Below are 25252 nucleotides of genomic sequence, written 5' to 3'. Positions count from 1 at the left end.
GCTTTATAATGAGTTAAGTTCGAGGGCAGTTAGGCTGTTACGTGATATTAATATATGATTGTTTTAATTTCGATGTGTCTAGACTGGCGACCCGTCCAGGGGCCACAACCCCCGTGACCCTTAACAGAAAGGCACGTTGTGTTCCTCTGTGTCAGTGTACGTTTTCTCCAGGTCCTCCAGCTTCCTCCTATATTAGAGATGCTTTACATATGACTATTAAACAGATTGTTGTGGTCTTCCATGCATGCTCCAAAAGTTAAGCCTAGAAACATCATGATTCCATACACAGTCTACCCAGGTAAGGAACAAACAAGTCTATATAAGCACCTTGGTAATTGGGTACCATTCAATATCCTGCAGCAGCATTGGTACTGTGACAAAATACTAATAAGCTTTTGGAGGTGGGAGAAGAAGATGGAGACGGACTGAGTTTCTAGTTACTAATTTGGCATGTGCTTTCCTCCTGGGAACAGATATTTGAAGAAAACAAATACCTAGTTTGCTTTATTTTTTGGAGAGGGGTTTGAATTTGGTTGTTTTTTATTTCAGAATCCTGCCTGTTTGAAAGGTAAATGGCCAGGGACTCGTATTTGTAGTGTATAAGACCATCGGCCATGAGCATGAAAACACAGGTTCTCATTTCTCATCTGACACAAGGTGCAAGCAGCTTAGTAAATAGGACCCTTAGGGGATTTCTGTAAACAGGCTTATAATCACAAGGTTGCTGGTTTGGATTTTGCATGCTGGCTGGGAATACATGAGTAGGGAAAGTGAACCATGAGTGGCATTATTTTGGCTTCTTGGATGTTTGGAATATATCTGCAGAGGTACAACATGTTATGGTAAATGAAACTCAAGAAAATGACATCAATAAAAAAAAACGAAAAAAGTGTTGGATAAGTTGTAGGAGTAGGGAAAACATGACGAAAACCCCCAAACTAACAATTTGTTAATCCGTCTGTTAATACTTTCTGACTTCCGTACTATCTGTTCCTCCCAAACCCATTGGTTCCAACTGTAGTCAGTAAGATGTAAAAACAGCTCATGAATAAACTGTATATTTCATAAAAAATGTCTCTGAAATCCCCTAAAGAAAGCTGTACTAGTTTTATTTAATCAAACATGGCTATAAATGTGCGTGTAGTCATGTCTTTGCATTTACTTTATATGTAACTGTGTAATAATTTGTGTCCCAGTTGGTGTGAATACACCTTAAACATTTTCAGTATATGATCTTCATTTGTCTTCTTCTGTTCTGTAATAGCATATTCCTAGTTTTCTGTGTCTCATTTATTTAAACAATCCAAACAGATGCCTCACAGAGGTAGACTGTAGTTATATTACATTCATTTTAAATTCATTTTATGTTCTTTAACTGTTTTTGTCATAAATACTTTCACCCATAATCCAACTTTTTTTGTTTCAATAACAAGTAGGATTTTCCTATATATAGTGTACAACAACACAGAGGGTCCGTAGTGCGAATTAAGACGTTTCTTATTATGTCTTTATTTCTTTCAACCTTGACAAATGTAGCACACACCAGATCCACCTTTCATAATAAAAGCCCTCGATAAACACTTCCTCACTGTTTACCAGAGGGGACTCAAATTCACTCAGAGCATTTAGCTAAAAGGAAACTCAATAAAATAGCTTAGAGTAGCTTAGGCTACAGAACAATGTACCTCTGACAGACTGCCAGATGCTGATCTGGGTCAATAGGACCCCGGTAGTTGGTCCTCCGCCTGTGGGACTCTATTTGATCCCTTTCTTGAAAAAAAATCACACAAAAACATACGTTTGATCTTGTTCAAAAGAGCGTTTCTTTCTTCAAACATACAAAAAGGCACCTTGTTTTAATTTATGTTTAAGTGAAGTCAATACTTTCTTTGACTTTTGGTTTGCTTTTAAGAAAAAAGAAAGTGGAAAGTTTTATGCTTGGTTTCATTTTTCAGCACCACTTGATTTCCCCAAGTCACTCAAGGAGGCCCAAAGAAAATTATAACTTATAACCTCCAATATTTTCTTTACCTGGTTTCCTATAATGTTACCTATAGTGGTGTTGTAGGCTATATACACTATTCCAGCATTGAAAAAATATTGAGGTAGTTAAGGTGCTGATGTCAACCAGCAGCAGGAATTTATCTACCTGAAAAAGATGTAATACAGGAGGGCTGCTGCTCAGTACTAAGAGGGGCTGTTATAGTGTCTGTGCCTCAGGGCCCATTGTCCCTCATCATGATCATTATTACCTGAGTCGAGCACAAACTGTACCAACGGTGTCAGCTGTTAAGGCCTTTTGCAGGTTTTTAGGACTGTAGAACAATCACAAACAGGATGCCCTGAAGCAAGGTTCATAATCCCCAGCTGCTTCTGTGAAGCCACTCATCGGCTAGCCACAGGACACTAGATTTGTTCTAGTTAGTGACGGTGCTTGACGCTTGTCCTGATCTCCATGTATGATGGATGCAAGTGTTCAAATGACATGATGTTCCTAAAGATATTTGTACAAAGCTCAGCGGATGCTGTTCTTACTTCGATCTGCAGCAGGGCCTCCTCTCTTTGGCGAAGCACCTCCACATCCTCCTCGCTGATCTCAGACAGGAAAGCCTGAGTCACTACTTCTGAGCCTACTGTTTCTCCAAACAGTGGACCCTCATCGATCTGCTCAATCTGAGGACTCTGTAGCACACACACAGACAAAATATTAGATTAGATACGATTATTTGAACAATTAGCTTGGTTGTGGGGTTAGCTGATGAGGAAAGGGAAGACACCTATAGCCAGATACAGTCCTGCTTTACTTTCGTTTGCATTGCTAATATGTTCCACCTTTGTGTGGCTGACTGCACAGCTAACTCATGGTAACGGGGCCAGTGTGGGTCAGAGCACCAAGACCAACGCAGGGCTGAGTCACGGCGCACTGTCTACTGGCCACGATCTGACTCACCGCATCCTCAACAAACTCGGCAACATCGTGCTCACTCCTCCACATGCGGACCCACAACAAATGCTCCAGAATACATTAGTGCATCACATAGATGGGAAAGACTCTCGAGACCATAACTCTGACACCTTCTTGCACAAGTTAACATGCTGCTGAAAAAGCTCACGCAGTTACTCGTGTTTCCTGCTGTCGATTTCAGTCGACCCTGATGACGTGAATTTGCAGATGTGGGTGGTAAGGCAAGTCAATAACAGTTGCAGTCATCTGCATAATGTTTGATTAAAATGCATATGTATGTCTGTATGTATCGAATGTCAGGAAGCCTCTCACCATTTGCCGCCCATGAACGGAGAAAGTAATCCACTTATTATCTAGGGAAAACCGACCGCTCAAACTGGATGTGGCAGGAGACTCACCAACTTGTTCTTCCACAATGTACTCACTGATTAGTGACCTTGCTGCTATGATTTGAGGGAAGTCAGATTTATGTAACATACCATCCAGCACGCCGCCCCCAAAGCCTTTTACATCGAACGATAAAAGACCTCCATAATATGCCTTCAGAGGGACATAACACCTTAAAACATATGAATCCCCCCTTCTGTCTATTTTTAGAGGCTATTTATGGGCAAAATTGTTCTTTGGAAAATTGTTACTGTCCAACGAGTTGATGAGTTGAAGGTGTAAATGATTTCCCCATTCAGTTCAAAAACAAGGTGTTCAAGATAGGACCTTCAATCAAACGAGTTCAAACCTCCGCCTCACTGAAGCACTGTTGAGGGAGAAACAGAGGTGATGTTCTGTTGCTGAACTGGACCTAAATAGTAACTTTCTCCTCAGTGATACGGGCGATCACACTCGGTTCATATACAATTATTAATGACATAAAATAAATGGTTGACATTTTGGGAATTATGCTTATTCTTTCTAAGAGTAAGATGAGAAGATACCACTCTTATGTGGGTATTCTATGAAGCTACAGAGCTGGCAAACATAGCTTCGCCTAAACACTGGAAATGGGGTGTGTGTGTGTGTGTGTGTGTGTGTGTGGGGGGGGGGGGGGGGGGGGGGGGGGGATGTATATATTGTATAAAATCACAAAATTTTAAACACAATTGCATTAAATAGATCATCAATAACTGATCCAGCAATTTGAGTCAGTATCGGCCCGAGATCAGATATCAGTACATCCTTATTAAGTAACACATTGAATCTTGCTTGTTTTATTGGTACAAAAATAAAGCGTCAAATGATGAGTGGCATCTAAGACCCGGACTATTTCAAGGTTAGGACCAAACTACAAAAACATTTTTTCATAAACATTGCCTTGTGATTTGTAATTTTGTTTTGGGTTGTCTGGTTTTACAGTGTGTTTCAAGATTATTGTTGTGTTTTTCACTGCACAGCATGTTTTTCTCAGGGATCGAATGGCCTCCCATTTTTATGTAATCTCCATCAATCCATCTCAAATGTTTCTTGGATATATTTGCACTTCCCTTGGATCAAAAATATCTGAGATGTAAGAAGTGACTAAATGTAACTGGGCTCCTGGGCCAAGATTGAAAAAAAAAAAAAAACTCAACAGACAGATTTGAAGGACATTGGGCAGCGAAGAAATGTGACAAGATGGGGGGAAAAAGTTTATATGAAACTTAGTTTTGATTCAGAGAAATTTAGACACATCTGCGGTTTTCAGAACTATAAAATGCCAACATTTTATTCTGGTGACTGTGTAACGTTGTATGTGGTCTATTTTGTCAGTTTTGTTTGCCATAATAATGGTACTTTAATGTTTTTTTTTTGTTTTTTTTTTAATATGTAATTCAATTTGCACTTAAAAATATCAGCACATTTGATAACCTGTCCTTCTAACCAATTTAATACATTGTCGTGTATAAGAATCGGATGTGATGAATGGAATCCACAGTAATATAACAGAGCTTCAACAGAGCTCTTCTGAGGATGACATCGAGTGGAGAAAGGCCATCTTATCATACTGCTCTTTTATGATTGGCAGATATGATTGAAACAAAGGACAGGTTTTCATCAGCTCACCTTCTTCTTGTCTTTCTGTGCTGGAGGGAGCAAGGCCTTTGAACGCTCTGCAATTTTCTGAAAGAGGAGCAAATGAAGAGCCACAGTGAAGATGAGTCCTTCCTTATAAAAGAGATCAGAGTGTTTTATTTTTGCCTGTATGTAAAACAAGCTCTTTAGATTTATACAACTTTCTTTCAATGGAGCAGCTCCATCTTTTTCCCAGCTATTAATAAGAATGCATCGTTCATAACAATGAATTTCTGAAAGGAAATTAAGATTTTCAACATGGGGATACCTTCTGCAGATCCCCATAGCGCTGCACGGACTCTGAGAGTTCAGTCTTTAGTCTGGTCAGGTGCAGACGGTCTTGCTGTGCAACAAAACAAGTTTAGCTTTGATTAGCACATATGTAGTTTGGTAATGCACTGTTTAGTCTTCAAAATGAGAGTGAATGACGGAGTAAGGGGAGCATAAGATACCCGTGAAGAGCCACTGATTATATCAGAGAGCTGTTTGATGAGTTGGCTTGTGCTGGTGATGACTTTGTTGGTTTGCTGTTGCATGGAGTGTCTTGGGAGGAAAACAAGATTGGAAGAGAGAGAGAGAGAGAGAGAGAGAGAGAGAGAGAGAGAGAGAGAGAGAGAGAGAGAGAGAGAGAGAGATTCACTGAATTATTTCAAATAAATTACATTTATATGTAAATATTTATTTATAATAATAATGAGAAAACACAACAAGAAAAACCAATGTTTGCAAAGGAGTAAGCAGAAGGAAACACTTAAAAGGTCCGACACTTTTCTATAACTTATATTTATCACATATGCATAGAAATAATAAATAAGACATTCATTTAAAAACTAGAATGATTTCCACCAGGTGTCTGCAACAACGACTGCTGTATTGTGTGATTGCAACCCACAACCCAAGATTAAAAAACAAACCCGAAGTCAAAGTTGCCATATAATACGCTTCATTCAATCTTTCCAAAAAGCCGTTAGCCAAAAAAACACAAACTGTTATCACAAACTGATCAGTGTCTTGGGGCAGATATTTCGTGACATGGTGCTCTTCATAACTATGAAGTGTTCAGTTTGTCTGCTCCAAAATAGGTTGAGTGTTCAATGGAAGGCCATGGTTGTATAAAGAGAAAGGTGAAGGAGGGGTATACACACACACACACACACACACGTTAACAGCCGTCTCTATTGAAGCACAACATAAAGACCAAACTCCTTTTAAATATTATACTTCGTCACAGCTCACATAAGACATCATTCACTTCAGAGAAATGGATTCATGACAGAGGATGAAGAGCTCAATGATGAATGTGAAGAAATGTGAGCACTTGATTTGATAAGTAAAATGATTAGGAAAATGTTCCCATTCCTATTCTAACCCCCTCGCTCAAATAACTGTGTACAACCTTTTACATGTTGAGTGATTTGTGCTCCGGTGTTGTGGATGGAGAATGCACGTAGCCTTTCATCTACCTTTAGAGAGTGAGGATGATTGAGGAGCGACCTGTGGAGCCCTTTCTTCTCGGAGTCCCAGCCCTACCCACTAATGAAATCTACCTCCTGTCTCTAGCCATAACACCAGAGCACGAGTCATTCAACTTCTACCGTAGCTCAGCCATGAATAACAGTGGACATAGCCTTTGGGAGTTTAAAGTCGAGATGGAGGGTGCTAATGAAACAAAGTGATTTCCACTTCCACTTTAGCCCTCATGTGGTTGTTTTGCTGTTGTGCTCTCTGTAACTTTTGTGAAACAGAAAGGAGCACCGTGTCTGGGTGGAAGCAGCCGCAAGTCTTTCCACAACCCCCTGGATATTCTGAAGACTGTGTTGGGAAACAGCAAATCCACCGAAGAGGTTACAAGGGCTTCCGGAATTGTCTAAAGGAGCAAGCAATCAGATTGTGCAATAAATAAACTTGGTGAAGGAGGACAGTACAAGTACAAGTACAAGTGACCCACCCACAGATGGCTGAGCATGCACCTGGGGCGGGAAAAGGTGAAGCCCTGTGCTCTCCGCAAAAAAAATAAAAATAAAAAAAAAATATATATATAAAGTACTGCTCCTCTACATCCATAGCCTGAATAAAAAAGAGACACTCAATTCATGATGAACTGTGGAAATTACAGAGACTGTCTGCAGAGAGGGGAGAAAACACTGCTCAACATATAAAGGCTGGAGAACCTGAGGGATATGAAAAAAAAAGCGAAGATTTATTTGTTATTGAAATTGGGATTATTGTTGGCCCTTCTGGTTGCAGTGATATTTGTTTTTTTTTCCTCTTCCTCTAGACAGTATGGAGAGGATAAACATAGAAAGAAGGGGAATTTAAATGAATGCCTTTTGTCTTCTGTGTCAGATCCCTCTGATTAAAATATAATGGCCTATTTCATGCCTTTTTCTCCTCTAATTTCTGCCCTCAAACTCTCTTTCTCTTCTCCTTTATTTTAAAAAAATGACTAAGGATGACATAGTAGAGAGTTGAAAGGGAATTATTTAGCCTCGATATTTGATTTTGGAAGAATTATGCAATTTTGGTTACATCAAAAGAAAGGTTGAGAGAGGAAGAAGGCTGAGAGATTAATAGGTTATGCAAAGGCATATTGAACTGATTAAACTATAAACCTGAATATTGAAAAGATCCGTACAAAGTATATACAGTATATATTTACACACAAATGTCTGATTTTTCTACATATTTAATGAGTATTTTAACTTGATGGCCACACAGTGCATGAGCGTCGTCAACTGTCCTGAGAGTTAAAGTGCTTCACATTTATTAACATACAGATATATCCAGTTTACCGATCACTAAAAACACGAGCAAGTTCCATTAAACTCTTTAAGCACTTTCATGCACAGCACTGCGGTTGGAAACAGAGAAGAGGAAACATATATGGAGATTAAATAATTCCCTGCATGAAGATAATGGATTTAGAAATGAAGTCCAACAAGCTACAGGAAACCACCTCCTGAATAACAACAATGGAAGCTAACAGCTTTTGTGTGAGAGGACGCAGCAATGATTCTTGTAGAGATAATATCATATGAAATCTGGAAAAAACACACTTTTTGTACAATGCACAAAAGAAAATAAATAGAGAGGTAGATATATATTACAAATGATGTATGAGCATACAGTACAGATTAAATTTTAAAGGGTGAATAAGAAGAATGCAAAATGAATGATCATCATTATCAGATGAAACAGAAAAAGCTCTCATCTTTATAAGGACATTATGACAACAGCCCAAAAGCTTTATTTGTTCTGGCATTTCAGTTTTAAAAGCAGAAAGTTATAATTTCTCAAATAAAAAGAGGAAAACGTCATCACCATCATACCCAAAAATCTAAATTTGCAAAAAAATATTTTTTTAAATATATGATCAAACATTTTTATGGGGAAACAGGAAGTACTATGTGGGTTTGGGGTTCAGACATAATGACCCTCTTCTTAATGGAAACGATGGTTCCCAACTTTCATTGAAAATAGTTAGTTTTCACCCAAGTGGATTTAACAATAGGCATTCTGTGAATTGGAAATAGCTGGAAAACTGCTAAAATGACATCATGTTCTATCATTGTTGAAATAATTTATTTTTATTTAATTTTATTTATTTATTGTACTCACATTGTATCCTAATTTCAGCACCCATTGTTCTACTTTTTTTTGGATAAAGTTTGTGGATGTCTTTTTTTTTTCATTATTTTTTTTAAAGGACCAGCCCTTTTACTAGACCTTGAATGATTCTGTGAGCAAGCTTGCCCTCAGATAATATATATATTTACAACTAGCACAGTGACAGAGCATTAGCAGCTGTCTTATGGAGCTGAACAGTGTAACTGCCAAATCCTCTCTGTACTTTTATCTGTACATTTTTACGGGGAAGCTCCACCGGGGTGAAAGGTCTAAGGTGCAGCCATATTCATAACTCTCCAGCACATCCGCTGGAAGTTCAGGTTAAGCTTGTTATTAAATATCAATACTGTCAGGTCATCCTGGTCTCCCCCTTCGCAGCCTCGCGTTCCCCAAAGGGGCCAACTCCCATCCTCCAGACCTGACACTCTATAGGGCTGTACCACAGAGATAGGCAGCTACACAAGCACACCTCTGCTACTGCATAGCCTACTCAAATATTGATCTACGTGTAGCCAGTGGCGGGAGGAGGAGCTGACAGGCCAGAGTGCGCAGGGGCTTGTAGGGGCATAAAACTATAATTCTTTGTCCATTGTGGAAAAAGCCAAAGTGCCACGATGGGAAAATGCCAAAACATCTCCCATCGTATCTGTGCAAAGCACGGTTAAAGAGTGTTGAAGAGTCAGGGAAGTAGACAGGGTTGAAGTTAATTTTGCTGCTAGGAATAAAAATTTACTGTAAGGAAATAATTAAATTGGACTGCAGCCAGTGTCTCTCCCTGGCCAAAGTCATAGCAGACAAAAATGGTGTCATTTATGTGAAGTTTTAAACTTAATATCTAATCAGAGTTTAAGGCGCTACATAGGCAGAATGCTGTCTTATCTCACTGCTGGAAACAGGTAGTAAATCTGTTTGTGTGAGATTAGTTTATATTAATTTAATGTTCCAAAGAACAAAGCAGTGTTTCGCAGTTTAGTGTATAATCGATAACATCAAAATCGGTACTGTTTTACATTTTTCCTTACACGGGTAACTTGTCTTGAGCTAAGCACTCTACATTGTGTACTATTGATTTCCATATACGATCAGCCACTATGGTACATATGCTTTATAATTAGGAATGCATTCTGTTCACAGTCACACCTCTCTCAGACTGGCACACACACACCAAAACACACACACAACAGAAAGATTAACAAGCGCTAAGCCTCAGCCTGAACCTCAGATGCGTCATCGTTTAGCATTCCCGCTAAGCGATGACGCATCACATGTCTTCACAACACAAGTGAAGGATTATTTTGAAATCACACTCAGCTTATGCTCCATCATGTTACCCACCAAAACCACACAGCAGAGTAGAGACTGTGAGGCTGGCACTCTGCATTAGGGATGTGGAGGAATGACGGATAAAAAGGTGAAAATATGGCGAGGTTACTTTTAGGACCACATGTAATGATCGATCGATGACACATCGTTGCTATCGCCAATGACAGTAGCCTACTGACCAACCAGTAGTGGATATGTTGCCTGGTTCTGATTGTTGCTGTTAGAAATAAGAGTAGAATCATGAACTGTATATCAGAAATAGACGTTTTCATTCATCGAGATGTCACTCATTGGTTTGTGGACTCTGGTTTTGAAAACTAAAGTTCTTCGCCATCTTGGATTTTGGCCGTCGCCATCTTGGAATTTTTGCAACCAGTGAACGGAAGTGGCCATATTCTGTGGAAGAGCGACGGGTGGATTTAACGAACACAAGCAGCAGAGCAGCACCATGCGGTTAGCTTCTATAATTCAAGGTCAACTTTACAGCTGCGTTAATGTAACCTTAGCAGCTAATTGCATTGGTAGCGTGGTAGTGACGGAAGCAAGGTTGTGGTAGCTACACTGGTGTAGCTACACTGTGGTAGCTACACTGTGGTAGCGACCTGTCAATCACAAAGTAGCCACACCCTAAAGCATACCCTGCTTTATTGTCCATTTTACTCAAAATGGGACCATCATTTACAAAATGGTTTGTTTTATTTTAGTGCTCCATAGCACCAACCTTGTTGAAAACGCCACATCTTACCTTAACTATGGCTTAATGTTGGCACTAGACCAAACGAAAAGGGCTTCTCAAAGAGTGCGGCGAGTAGATTTTGATATATCACAGAAGTATGACAGACTGACCATTGGCTAGACCATCATTGCCTTTCCTTTAAGTTTGAAAACTCTGTTAAAAAGTCAGCTGAGGATGATGTCAAATTATGCTCACTGAGAAGACTTGAACATTTTTTTCGACGGTTCCTTCTAAGTAACTCAATCAACAGCAACTTTATTTGACGGATGCATATTGTAATCATTTGGCATGTGGGAGTACACTCAAGTATAGGAGATCCTTTAAAAGCTGCGGTCTAAAAATACAATCCGAGCAGTGCCTCGGTGCTGATGAGCCCTGATGGATCATTCATGAGTCAGTGGAAACCCTGCACGCCACTGATACGCTGATACCGAACAATCAGAGCTCGCCCACTTCTGAGGACCCCTGAGAAGACCTCTGCAGTATAGCCGCACAGTGATACATCTGCTAGTCACACTCTTCCCCAACAACAAGTTTGAGAGCCAGGCGGCCACTAAACAGCATGCAAAAGATTGGAATTGCTCACACTGTGAATTTCAATCAGTCACCTCTGTTGTGTGTTTCTCCTGCCTGCTTGTTGTTTGGTATTCCTTTAAGGTCTGGCCGGCCCCGGTGAAGGAGAACTGTGGAGTCTGGGAGCAGCTGCCTGCAGGGGGAGGTGTGAATAAGGATGGAGAAGGGGCAGGGTGTGGTGGTGGGGGGTGGGCTGTTCTCTGACTGCAATACTAGTCTCAGGGCGTTAGATACTTATACTGGACTTTGATAATACACAATCACTGTGGTTTCTGGCAGGGTTGATATTATACCTGTTTAAATATCGCTGTATATGAAGGTGCCAGGAGATGAAATGCCTTCCTGTTTTATTTATGTATTTGTTTTATTTTGTATTTTTCTGGTCTGTCATGTTCAACATCACGAATGCACCGGAAACCCCAGTTAGTAAACAGTGAGTATGTTACGGTGGTAATTATTTTGGCATTTCTTCACATTAATCAGTCTCTCTTTGAACCTCTGAAACTGGAACTGTGAAAAGTTTCTGTCAAGTTTGAATGAAATGTGTTCTGCAATAATCAGCGAGGTACAATGTCTGTTTCTTTAAACTTGGTTTTTCATTTCATTTAACTTGGTTGTATGTTAATTGTATGTTTTGTATCTTAATGAATTATCAAAACTATATAATGACAGTCCAATAAGGGCTGGGTTACTCTAGAAAAGAACAACTTTGTATGTTGTACAACCTCATGTCTTTTTGAGAGACCACGTGCTAACCATTAAGGTCTGTCAGTGAGAGGATTTCAGTGCCAGAAATAGTTGTGTAAAGAATGAGAAAAAAGCTGAGAAATCTCTTCACCTCAACCGCAGCATGAAGTGGGTGTGCATTTTCAATTGTGGAAACCGCCAACCACAGCTGCCTAAATCGGATGTCTGAGAGGTGTGAGGAGGAGGTTTCCAAGGTGCTACCCTTGGGGACCCACCCTCCTCGCAGCTCTGATAAAGAACTGACAGTTTTAAGCTCAACAAAAAGAGAACAAATGCACCCCATGATAAATCCACAGTTCTTATTTTCATGTTGTATTTTCTTTTCTGGGGCTGCACAGTGGTGTAGTGGGTAGCACTGTTGCCTCACAGCGAGACGGTCCCGGGTTTGATTCCCAGTTCAGCCCCGGGTTCCTTCTGTGTGGAGTTAACATGTTCTCCCCGTGTAAGCGTGGGTTCTCTCCGGGTTCTCCGGCTTCCTCACACAGTCCAAAGACATGCAGGATAGGGATAGGTTCATTGATGACTCTAAATTGCCCGTAGGTGTGAATGTGAGCGTGACTGGTTGTCTGTCTCTACATGTCGGCCCTGTGATAGACTGGCGTCCTGTCCAGGGTGTACCCCGCCTTCACCCTATGCCAGCTGGGATCGGCTCCAGACCCCCCGCGACCCTGAATACAGGATAAGCGGTAGCCGATGGTTGGATTTTCTTCTCTTTTCAGCGTCTTTCTTAAAGGTTCCAATGCATGCGAGCACCTGATCCAAAAACACACTTGACATTTTCATATTTACATGTACAGGGATGTATTCCAGGTGCTTATTTAACGACCAATGAGAGCGACGGAGAAGAAGACTTAATTTCCCAAATCACAAACACTGATTATAACTGCAGCCATGGAATCCATCTGACATTTAAACGTGCATCTCCAAAAGAATCTCCACCCATCGTTGGTTCACACATGCAGATGGGTGTATGAAAGTGGAGCGTCCACGTGGGTTTGAGAGGCAGAATGATGCCCGGCCGCCTGTTGTGTAAGAGTGGAGGAGGGCGAGGTGGAGAGGAGCATCCACACAGTCATGACGCGAGTCTGAAACCATGGCTGTGCCGTTTTCTCCCTGTTTCCTGCATTGTGTCCAGCCATGTTGGTGAGGAATGTTGAGTTCTCCACCTTATAGGAATTGCTACCACAGTTATGATACAATAACACGATACCAATTCTATGACTCTAAATGTGTGTGAAATATTGATTAATATGCTAATACAGTATGTTCACTAAAGAAATATCCTTTATCCGTTTGTGCTGGTCCTTACCTGGTACCATTAATGAAAACATAGATATTTGTCATTGCCTTCCACAATTACCCATTTTTTTGTTTCTAACAGCAAGACAGTATTCTTGCCTTCAGATACTGTGACATATGACGGTGAACAAGACTGCTTTATATTATTAATAACTGATGACTGTAAATCTAGATTGTATAGACCCAGTAGTGGAATAAAATGTTCCCCTGTATTTGTTTGCATCATTATGAGTAAAAGAACTAATGATACAGAATGGCCCATGAGAGTGTTTTCATATAATCACATATTATTACATTGTTATCACCTATTAACATGTAAGCAGCATAACAGGATCAACAGAATAACCAACCAGTAATGATTTATTGAGTCCTAGAAAAGAAAACATTATAAGTCGCTACCGTCACCTCATTTCCGACACATTTACTCAAAAATGCATTTAAGTACATCACTTTTCAACACTCCTAAGATGTGAACAAAAATAAAGCACTTATTTGTGGCCTTGTTGACCCTTGTTGAACTTCAGTTTATTTCTATCTGGCATTTTGATGAGCTGTAGCGTTCTGCGTCTGCAAAGAGACGTCCGTCTGTCAGTCGAGGGCGCTCTCCTCCAAACACAGCTCAGTGTCCTCTGGCATGTTACAGCCAGAACACCAGTGAATGCCTAATGTGCTAACAGAGACAATGACACTCAGGGGGTGTCCGCCATTAATCTACTTAGACTTTTTGCCGTGTGCATTTCCACGATTACAGGGGCGGGTCAAATTCTATTAACCGTGAGATTTGACTTTTTTTCTTTTTTTTCTTTTTTTTTGCCTGAAGAAAGGCGAGCAGATGGTGAGTTACCATTCTAACCACGGCCTCAAAAAATACTTTATTTCTCAAACCCCAAGAGCCCTACTTCCCTTCCCTTCTTCTTCTTCATGCGTGTGTGTGTAATTACTACACTATGCATGCATATGGCCTTTTCAGTAAGAGTGGATGGAGACCAGAGAATAGTCCTCCGTATGTTACTGTTGTTGATGATGAAGGGACAAGACACTGGGAGAGAGGAGCAAAGAGTGTAGCTCTCGCTGTAGAGTAACTCCTCAGCCATCTCAAGCCTGATGAGAGAATGAGCTGTCTTGATTAATATCTAGTATACACTAATCTGAAGTTCATCCATTCGTGTTATCATCCGTTCACGTCACAATTTCATGAGCAAACCGAACACTGTTATACGACAAAAACTACATAGAGGAGATCAACCTACCGGTCACATACGTGAGCCATCTCACTCATGCCCATGTATTTTGCCCATGCTTAGTAGCTTTCCAAAACATCTGGCTATGGACAGTTAAGTCGGAAAGTGCTGAACTGAAAATATGACTCTGTCAACACTGAAACGTGACAATGAATGTGTGTGTGTGTGTGTGTGTGTGAGAGAGAGAGAGAGAGAGAGAGAGAGAGAGAGAGAGAGAGAGAGAGGAAGGGAGATACTGTTAGCAATAGAGTGTGTTGTTATCACTGCCAGGAGATAATAATATTGGTCAGTCTTGCGTGAGTAGATGTGTGTGCATCTCTGCATCTGTCCTCAACCACTGCTGCACCTAACTGTATAATAATGGCTGCATGTTCAAGGACCTCTCCATGTTTCAGTGTCTCACACTCTCTCAAAACAGCTTATTTTGCCTGTTTACACACAGCCTATGCCTATACAGCGATCGATTGGCTCCTGGACTCCTCACTCAGCTGAATCAGCTAACATAATTTCCTGCACACAGATGTGTACATACATGTTATGAATATGGTTCATGTGAGCCTCGTATCATGCTTGCAGAAGAGCACAATGCCACGTAGTTAATGTTGTGAAAGTATTGGTCAGGTGTTGCCTAGGAAACATTTTTATACTGAAATAACTTCAAAATAACCTAACAACCATAAGAACCACAAATACTTTTAGTTTCACACAGGACATAAACAGCGTTCTCCTGGGTGAAAGTCCTATATCTGTTTGACCCCATCTCTCTTTTTGGAGATTGTTGCCCATTGTATGTAATTATACCACGCAACTTTTAATAGCCACTACATTATTTGCTCTGACGGAATGCAAAGAAATGGAACAAAAAGAAAACGTCTACATTCAATGAAACTGTGGTTTGCAAAAATGCACAATGATATATTTTACTTGCAAATGGGCTGTCCAGAAGCAAAATCTCCTATTTCTCCTATTATGCAACTGAATTTACCAAATATATAAATAAATAGATGTATAAGTGTGATTACACTGACTGGTTGCTTTATTCAAACAGTCAATTCAGTCAATAGACCCTCATCAAGAAACCTTAAGGTTCTTTCAATCTGCATGGCGTGTTATTTTTCTAACACTTTCCAAAGGAGTGTTCTATTCTGAGTGCTATTTTATTGCGAAAACGATTTTTGCCCACCGGCAATTTCGACTAGCGTTGTGGGAGAGGGAAACCACAGAGGGAAAATTAAACCCAGAGAGTGACATCATTCTCATAAAAATATATGCATCTCATCAAATTGTGTCATAAGAATCAGCTCACGTTAAAGTTTATCACAGGCAACTGAAAAAAGTAAAATTCTTCAATCAGGAAGCCTCTAGACTGGTATCTGGAACAATCTTTCAAAACACAGAGCTGCTACACAACACAACAAATTACACTGGATGTAATTTGCATCAGTCAGAGGCATTGGATGTGTTGTTTGCGTCCAGCATCAATACTGCTGGAGAAAAATGAGCATTTAAAAATAAAAGCAGCCAAGCATTGTCAGTAAGTTTCCGAGGCGATCATGAAAAAAAAAATCCAATAGAATTGATGACATGCCAGCCAACACAGTGGGATATAATGCATTTTAAACAGACACAATCATCTGAGATTGGCCACTTTGTCATCAACATTGAATGTGGTAATTGCTGGCAGCTCAACTAAAAAAGAATAATCAATATGAAAGAGGGCGATGAAACAAAGAGAAAATAAGCACTTTTCTAGAGAAATGCAAGCACCAAGTACATACAATGAAAGAGTATGGGTTGGTATCTGGTGTCTTTATATGTGCTTCCGGGGTGTAGGAAGAAGAAAAAAAAGAATTTATAGATTAACATTTTTATTTTTGTTTTGTTGTTGGCGCTGTCTCAAAGACAACCGTACTGCTGTGGTTTTCTTCAGAGCAGAGCAGTTAGCAATGTGGCTACTGCTAGCAACCCAACTACTGTCCAAAGCAAAAACTGTATGGATGGACGACATGACAACTCCCCAAAAGTGTAACCAAAATTCCTCGATCTAGCTAAATTGAAATAAATGTTTTGTTTTTTTATCATTCCTCATCCTTCGCCTTCTTTGCCTCCTCCGTTAGTGGGGGTCTTTTGTCAGGTAGCATTTCCACAGTTCATATTGATATTATCCCAGTTGTTCCACCGTCCACATTTCTGTTGCCTGGGGTTAGGGTTAGCATTACTTCATAAATTAAAAGCAAAAAAAAAAACTATTAGCTCTTTCTTTACTTATGGGGCTGAAAATAATCATTATTTTCATTGTGGACATTTCCTTGATTCATCTATTTATTGTTTGTTTTCTTCAATGTACAAGTTATTTGAAGCTTACACCTTCAACTGTCTTGTTTGTTAAAATGATTTAGTTTTCAAGGAAAGTCGAATTATCACAGTTGGGAGCTGAAATGTTTGTTGTTTGGCTTTTGGAAAAATGGTAATACTGTTTGGTAGTTTGTTTTTTATCAATGCATTTTTAACGTTTTTTTTTTTTTCAAATGTCACTGTATGCAAAACTTAATTTTGTGAAGTCTGCAGCTGTCAAGCAGCTATGAATATATAGCAGAGTAAAACATAACATTCTATTTGAAATGTTGAAGAGATGTAAAAAGTGTCACGAAACGAGACTATTCAAGTACGGATACTGTATCTCAATTGTATACTAAGTACAATAATTGAGTATATACAGTTAGTTATCATCAGTGTGTGTGTGTGTGTGTGTGTGTGTGTGTGTGTGTCTGTGTGTTACTCACAGACTCTGTCGTAGCTCTGCTGTATCTCTAGATGTTCCCAGAGATTGAAGATTCTTCTCTAGTGTGACAACTGAAGGAACAATACAAACATTGAATGAGTCTTAAGGCAGGAACACACCGGCCCAACCGTTGGACGTCTGAAGCGTTTGGAGAGGCTCGGACGAGGTCGGGAACACATATGTTTGGTGTGTACAGCTGCGTCGGAAGCTTTCGGAACTGCACGGACGTTGTCTGATCAGACTGAGCATGCGAAGTCTGAGGAGGTGGGCTGTTGGACGTCTGAGCCATTGGATACTCTGATTGGCGGTGTGCTAGCGAATCAGAGTATCCAATGGCGGTGTGTGGGCGGGGCGGAAGTGACGATGGTAAACAACAAACCACTCGTTCCCTACTGAGACGACGTCTTCGTAAAATAATGAGCCTGAGAGCACACAACGCGAGTGTCACCCTAGCCAGAGTCATCTTTCCAGAAATGCCAAGTATTTAGTCCACAAAGGTCTTCTCGAGTCGAACGAATACTGAACCAAGACTGTGTGTGCATTGTTTTTATCTGCACTCTGTTCCGTCATTTCCTGTTTTCCTGTTTTGGAGTACTGGCACGAGACTAGCGCCACCCGCTGTTAAGGAGGGTTATTGCATCTCGCGCAAGCGCAGAACGTACACGCTGCTGTGTTGTCGGAAGCACGTCGAAGCGGTGTGTACAACGCAACTTTTCTGCCGAACGGGTCAGACGAGAGGCAACAGAGTGGGCGGAGAGTGGTCGGATAAGGCAGTTGGACGTCTGGGCGGTGTGTGGGGGCCTTAAAAGAAAACTGTCGCCATCAAAATAATTCAAATGTTAATTAAACTCAAATCTAAACTCAAATCACAAAGATAACTTTAACACTAATCTTAACTCACCATGTTTATGAGAACCCTTTACTGCTTGTCATCCTTTATTTCTCTTAAATTCTATCCATCTCTAATGTTAAACGCTATTTTTCATGGCTTGAAACCAAAATCATGATCTGAACTAACCTCCTTGAGCCAACATTACATTTAGTGCTACTTTTATACTTGACCCTTAAACCAAGACAAATTTCTATACATACAGTATCTTAAAAAAATATTTACAATATTTAAGTGCAGTGCTATTACTTTTGTCCACAAAGCCATAAAGACACAATGTTAAACTAACACTAATCCAGAAACCTTAATTAGTCCTTGTAATTTCAAAGCCGAGTCCAACGCTAATCCCACAATACTGAAGGTCTTTCATTACGAACCCAGATCCTAATCCACTTCAAGAGAGGAAGACCAAGGTGAAAACATCCACAGTCCAACGGTCTCAAAGTATTAATGTTAGAACTGCAGCACAAGGACAAATGCATGCACACACAGACTCTGGGTTTATGTGATGAGTTGTGTTTTTACCGTTGGCGTTGATCTGGAAGATGTTGGAGGAGGTTTCCTGAAACACATCTTGCAGTTCTGAGGGGCTGACCTGTGTGGCTTTGGAGAAAACATGATATTAGCAAACACTTCTAAGGCCAGTGGAGCGTGACACTGCAGCAGTCAGAGAGCTAATCACACAGTGACGGTACACGGGGACAACTGAGTTTGTACTTTCTCTTATCGAAACAGTGGATTTGCACCATTCCAATATATTTTAAAGGGCATTTATCAACATGTTTGGATTAACAATGCATCAAATAACTGCAATGTGAAAGGGGTCCCTCCTGCGGATAATTCCCCCCACCCGTGGGGTATTGTGATGATTGCAGCTTATTCAATATGCCTGATTCTGCATTTTATTTAAATGTCAAACAATGGTGCCTTCACATCAGACTGCAATCTGTGTATCGATGGTTCTTTGGTTATTTATTTGCAAAGTAAAATCAGAAAAACAATATAACAACTTCTTTTTTTGTTTTGTTTTAAAGACAGAAAAACAGGAACAACAATAAAACTGGCCTCTTATTTATGTGATAATGTACAGACAATCAATTTCAAGGGCAATTGTGTCATATGGGATTTTAAATGGCTTTTGTTTTGAAATGCTTCATCAGAGATGTAGAGTGGAGGCTAGCTTGACCGCAGTAAGCTCCTCAGTCGTCACTGAGAAGAGCTGTACTGATTTCAGAGTGTTATTCCACCCTCAAAGGATCAGGATTGAAGGAATTCATTTCTTTGGTTTTATTTGGAAAATATTTAACCAAAGAACAAACAATAATGGGAGTTGTTCTTGTATAAAAACATAACAATTTTGAAGAATTGGTGCATCAAAGTCACAATATTTAGTGATGGGAAAAATTGTATTGAAATACTGTATTGTTACTACAATGAATATGGAAATTGAATGGACATCAAAGGCTGTGGCAAGCTCTAATGCAGAATCCGACTGCAGTTATGATGATAGAGTGGACGGGGAAAATGGAATGGCACTAAGCCACAGGCTGGCAGCAGAATGGGGAGACTACTGTGTAAGTTATGTGGGAAGCGCCATTTTTCCTTTTTCAAAAGCACATGTCATTGCAAATGACAGGGAGGGTTAATGGCCTGGAGTCATTACAGCGGGCTGAAATCAACATCACGACCTGTCTAAACTGCACACACACGACCAATCTCACCCAAGCTTTTGTCAAAAGCTGCACCCTGAAATTACTGCAATTACTACATATTTTCCTGACATGTTCAAAATACATGGGTATCGACAACAATTTGAGTTTGAAAATGCCCAAAAGTGGGGGGAGGACAATCAAATATTGGCATGAAAAGAGAAACGGTGACGTCTGAGACCAAACAGAGCTGAACAATGAAACAGATATTCATGGCGTGGGCTGGGGGAAGGATCTCCACTGACCGTCTCAAGTCATTAACTCCACTCACTGAGCTATACTGACAAAGTGTTAAGGTAATAACATCATTGCATGCGGTCAGTCAAGCAGCATTACAAGATTTTGATACATTTGTAAATGGCTAATTTTTCATCTGAGGGACCTTAAGTGCATTTTTAACGTTATCTCAGGACACACACGCACTCATTTTAACACACGCTTTGTCCACCTTTCATTTAGCATGATGGATGGACATCCAGTGTGCATGCTACAGTGGAAGTGGACAGGCCTATCACAGGGTTAAAGTGTTCACTACTAGTGTACTCAGCACAGACTGATGGGAATAAAAATATATATAACACATCACAACATTAAAGGTGTAAATGTGAAGCCAATGTTTAGCGTGGCGCTATTGCATATGAAGTCAATGCAAAAACATGAATAGACAGAAAGTTGTAAATGTACATGTATAAACCAAAGACTGACTATGGCATGATCAACAAGGCCGCATTTATGTCTAGATGACGTTATTCTAAGTGTTGGTGGAGCAGCTACGGTGTTAGCGTAGCCTACCTCCGATCATTCTGAACTCCATTCAGAAAACAAGCATTTTAAAATCTGTTTGCTTGTCGTCTTGCAGAACGACTTAACAAAGCATGACTTCAGACTTTTTTCAAAATTGTCATCATTATATAGTTATTTCAGAATCTTTTTTGTATCTGTTTATTGCCATTAAATCACAGCAAAATAGTTTATTCTGGGTTCATACCGCTGTAGTAAACCAGCCGATGTGTGTCTTGCCTAGATACAGTGAATACAGCCCAGTGGAATTCACCGAGCACCTCCAGATGATGTTATGAACTTAGACAGGACAGTTTGGTTTCCTGGCATATTTTGGACTTCTTTACATTTATAAAGCAGCAAAAGTGTTTATTTCAGCCATGATGGATAAAACCTTATTGGTGTATATGGAGGTAAGCCTCTCCCCATGAATTAACACAAATGATCCCACGGTCAAGCTTGCATGGGTAGGTGGAAAAAGTGACAGCAAGTTTGCCTTGACTAAATGAGGTTACCCACAATAGCTCTGTTATTGCTACAGAATATCTATATATCTTTGAATATGTTGCAGTGAAAACTGGCGTTCTGGAAGCAACCTCCCCTCAAATTCAAATTCCATGACAGACCATAACGTCCAATGCTATGAAATGCTGTGTGCATCTAAAGTGACCAAGCAACAACACATTCAGGAACACAGCCTCTGATTGGTCAACAAGTCAGGAACACAGCCTCAGACTCGACTCAACCGAGAGACACTCACAAGTTTTTGTCAAGTCTCAAGTGCTGAAAACACCAAGCAGCGCAGGAGTGCTGTTCGCCGTAATAATTATATGTTTTCTGTAGCCAGGAGGCATACTCATGTGTTTCAGGCAGGAAGAACATTTTTGAAACATGAGGTCAACACTTGTCATGTTTACTGATGGGCATTGGTTGCTCTCAGGCTGCACTTTACCACCAAAAGTTAATCTTTTCCCAAATTTTAATTTGGCCGCAATTCACCACAAAATCAAAACAGCCACAAGTCGCTGAGCTTGGAGTGCTGCCTCAGTTTTCTATAGACATTGCATGGGAGCTCGCCGCCACTGCTTTGGTGCATTTCCTACGTTATGGTTGTAATGGGCGCTCCATCATCTGCTGCATCTAACCTGCCATCTAGTGAGAACACTGCGTATCTAATGAATTCAAAGCATGTACTGTTATGACTGAATGTCAGCATTTCTTTAAATTAATTAATTATCTATAAGCACACCATATGAGTATTGGTGTTGTCACGATACTAGGATCTGTAACTTCAATACAATACCTTGACAAACACAGATATTTGATACTATCTTTAATACCATGCAGAAAATTTGAAACAACATTGAGGGAGATTTTTTATTAAAAGATAAATATAATAACGCCAAGTTAAATGCATCAGTGTGGTGAACTTTGAAATCCACGAAGCTCTTGTAAACAGTTTTATGCTCTGGTAAACCATGCAATCATAACACTCAGCAGTTGTATAGATATGAATGTTGATGGCACAGCAAAAAAAAAAAAGTCACATGGCATGATAAACAAGGCAGGTGCTACAAAGCTCACGGCCACAAGCCATCAGCTCTCGAGTCTTTCTCACGCAAAAAAAAACCTCCTTAAATGTAGCATCTTGCCTGGGAACCTGGATAATATTTCCAATCAGCAAAAGTTCCTTATTTTCCAATGTGTAATTGTTGTGACAGTAATGACTTTAGTCTAATGATAATGCTGAATTTACAGCCACTGGCTATGGCATTAGTGCCAGCTTGACAGAATAACGATATCCGTCATGACATGAGTGCTATACTGAAAGCCTTTCCTTGACAGCCGGTCAGAGGCAGCAGGTTTTTGTTCCATTCAGTCTCCAACTGGAGTGATGTTGCCAGTATAGCACTTGGCAGACCCAGTGGTTATATTTTGTCCAGCATCACAATCACCACAGAATCCTCCATGCTTAGATGCACATCAACCGCGTTGTTTTGATTCATTTTTCAACAGTTTCTTTTGCACATTAACAGGCATGTTGGAGACCGATGTATTGAAAACATTTTGTCATGTTTGTCATTTTAGACTTTTGTGAATCACTTAAAAGATTCTGTCCCTTAAAAGATTCTGTCCCCACAGGCGCACCATGGGACCTTGGCCACGAAATAACCAAAAGTGTGTTCGCCACAATTCCGACACACTTGAGTGCGATGGCCGCGCTGCCGGGTTCAGGAGCTTTAGGGGTCCTCATGTGGAGCAGGAACCAGCAAACCACTTGTGGAGGTAAAGAGATAAAAAATGGGCTGTGTGCAAAGAGAGTACTGACAGCTGATTATTCTGAGGACACACAGGACGGACAGCTGAAACATGATGCATCATTAATGACATGTTGAATAAATCAGCATTCTGTATGTGGTTATCTGTCAGTGCTTGTCTGTATGTTTAAGGATTTTTTTTTTTTTTCAGGCTTGTTACTTAAATACCCTCCTTCGTATGAATCAGATTGTTTATCCGGCTGTCAGATTATTTCAATTACAGATTTGTCAGCCGTTTATTCTAAACACAAATGTGTGTAAATTCTTACGGAAATATTCCATGAAACCAAACATGTAATTTTCTTCTGAGCTGTTTTTATTTTATTTTGCTTGTGTTAAACCTCAGTGCTTTGGTAAATAAGTAAAAACACAATTTAATGGCTAAAAGGGAGAATCCTTAGTATAAATCTTCTTAGCTAAACTAGTTAAGGGTATTGATCCATGTTACATTAATTCCTGTTTCTACTCTACGATGGCGTATTTGGATAAGTGTAGGGAAAAAAACGGAGCCGAGAGAGGTGGGCAATAGTCCAAGAAAAATATGTCGCAAATGTGCAAGTTTTCTTTTCTATACACCATTGTATACCTCCTTTTGCCTCCTTCACAGTTCACAGTCCACTGTTTGGTAAATGGTTTGGATCATTTCAGCCCTTTTATCTTTTCACACTTGAAACTTTTCCTCTCACATTAACATGTCCCCAACTTTAACATGTGCATATCAGCATGCCACTTCAAAGCTCCGCTGATAGGCCCCTGCCTTCACAAAATCACTCTTGGACAAATTTGGTCCTTCTGTGGTTTGAGCAGAGTGTCTGATAAAGTCAGAACTTAGATTTTTCTCCTATATTATATCCCTGCGGAGGCATTTTGGAAATGCTCATGAAGGCTGCTAGAAATGATGTGATAAAATGTTAAGAAGAAGAGCCTAGCAGCACTTTGTGACCATAATTAAATGACATGGCAGGACTTTGAGCTGAAGTGTGACATTGTTAATATTCTAATGTTTAGCAGGTAGATTGTTCCCTTTTGGTGGGTAAACCATCAGGATGAGGGTTGCATCCAACCTGAGGAACCTTCTCAAACAGCCTCTCATCTTCTCAACATGCCTGTAAAGGCCACAGACTGTTGCAGACAGTGGAAGATCTGCCTTCCCTCAGGGCTGCAAAAGAGTCTGCTCAGTCTATCCGCCTCAGTCTTTTTGCACTTCAACTCACTTAACCTGATTACAGCAGAAACCGTGCTCCGGATTTAACTGTCTAACTAACAGGAGGGAAACTAGCTTCCAACCCAACGCTTGTTCCTGCACTGTGTTTGTTTAGATCGCTAACTATCTCTTTGTTGTTCAGTTTAGTTGTTCACTTTGAAAAACTATTACTGTAACAGTTTCTTCTCTGACTGTGTGTGTTATAGATATGTTAATATTTGAAAGAAAACAATTCCCTTCTTGATTTGTCTTTTTTTATTTTTATGACTGATGTATGAAATCAGTTGATAATTTCACTTGTTTTCTCAAATCTTTTTTTAGATTCCACTCCAAACAATGTGGGACATATTTGATTTGCTTGATATGTCCTTGATGGGATTTTGACTTTTTAGTATGTGCTGTCAATACATAATCATAGTTTCTGAAAGGTAATTAGGAAAGCTCTAGAGCAGGGTCTCTCTCTCCATATTCCCAGTTGCTTGTGATAAACCCCAGTGAACTGATTATAGATGATATGCACTTGGTTAGTGTGGTTGATTTTCTTCTCCTTTTTAAGCATTGAATAATCAATTTCAAGCACCCTGATTTCTCCAACTGTAATGCACGAGAGTCGTGAGCATCCCGGGGGTAAATTACCATCATGCCCTCATGGAGTAGCTTGTCGATAGCACAAATGTGCTATCTGCAACATGTTCAATTATACTCTGAAATCAGAGTGGAACTTAATCAAGAGCTCTCATCTCATTATGCCCGAGGTCAGTGGCTGTCCTCGGCGAGGAGGGGACGGATTTCCAAAAATCTGCAACGTAGCCTGCGAGCAGCTGACTGAGGGAATGAGAAGCTGGCCTGATCCCAACATCTGGCCCTGCAGGTGGAGCTGATGAGGTTTGTGTTCAGTATTTGACCAAAACATATACCCAGTCTGCAAAATAAACCAATACTTGCGGCTGCTTCTGCACACTAAACTCCTTTGTAGTAGATAAGAGAATACTGCCAACATTTTATACCCGTTT

At 40.2% G+C, this 25252-nt stretch overlaps 1 protein-coding gene across 1 annotated transcript in view; it reads right to left on the bottom strand.

Moving 5' to 3' along the window:
• Nucleotides 1-25252, bottom strand: part of tsnare1 (T-SNARE Domain Containing 1) — a 114070-nt gene that overhangs the window by 56456 nt on the left and 32362 nt on the right. The window contains exons 3-8 of the mRNA XM_084027916.1: nucleotides 18754-18831; nucleotides 17341-17410; nucleotides 5464-5554; nucleotides 5280-5354; nucleotides 5003-5059; nucleotides 2536-2682 (exon numbers count right to left, since the gene is read on the bottom strand). Of these exons, the coding sequence (XP_083884042.1) occupies nucleotides 2536-2682; nucleotides 5003-5059; nucleotides 5280-5354; nucleotides 5464-5554; nucleotides 17341-17410; nucleotides 18754-18831 (518 nt within the window). The remainder of the gene's footprint in view (nucleotides 1-2535; nucleotides 2683-5002; nucleotides 5060-5279; nucleotides 5355-5463; nucleotides 5555-17340; nucleotides 17411-18753; nucleotides 18832-25252) is intronic.

The sequence above is a fragment of the Eutrigla gurnardus genome (genome assembly GCF_963514095.1).
Source record: "Eutrigla gurnardus genome assembly, chromosome: 14".
Lineage (NCBI taxonomy): Eukaryota > Metazoa > Chordata > Actinopteri > Perciformes > Triglidae > Eutrigla > Eutrigla gurnardus.
This window is presented reverse-complemented; position numbering and strand designations above follow the sequence as displayed.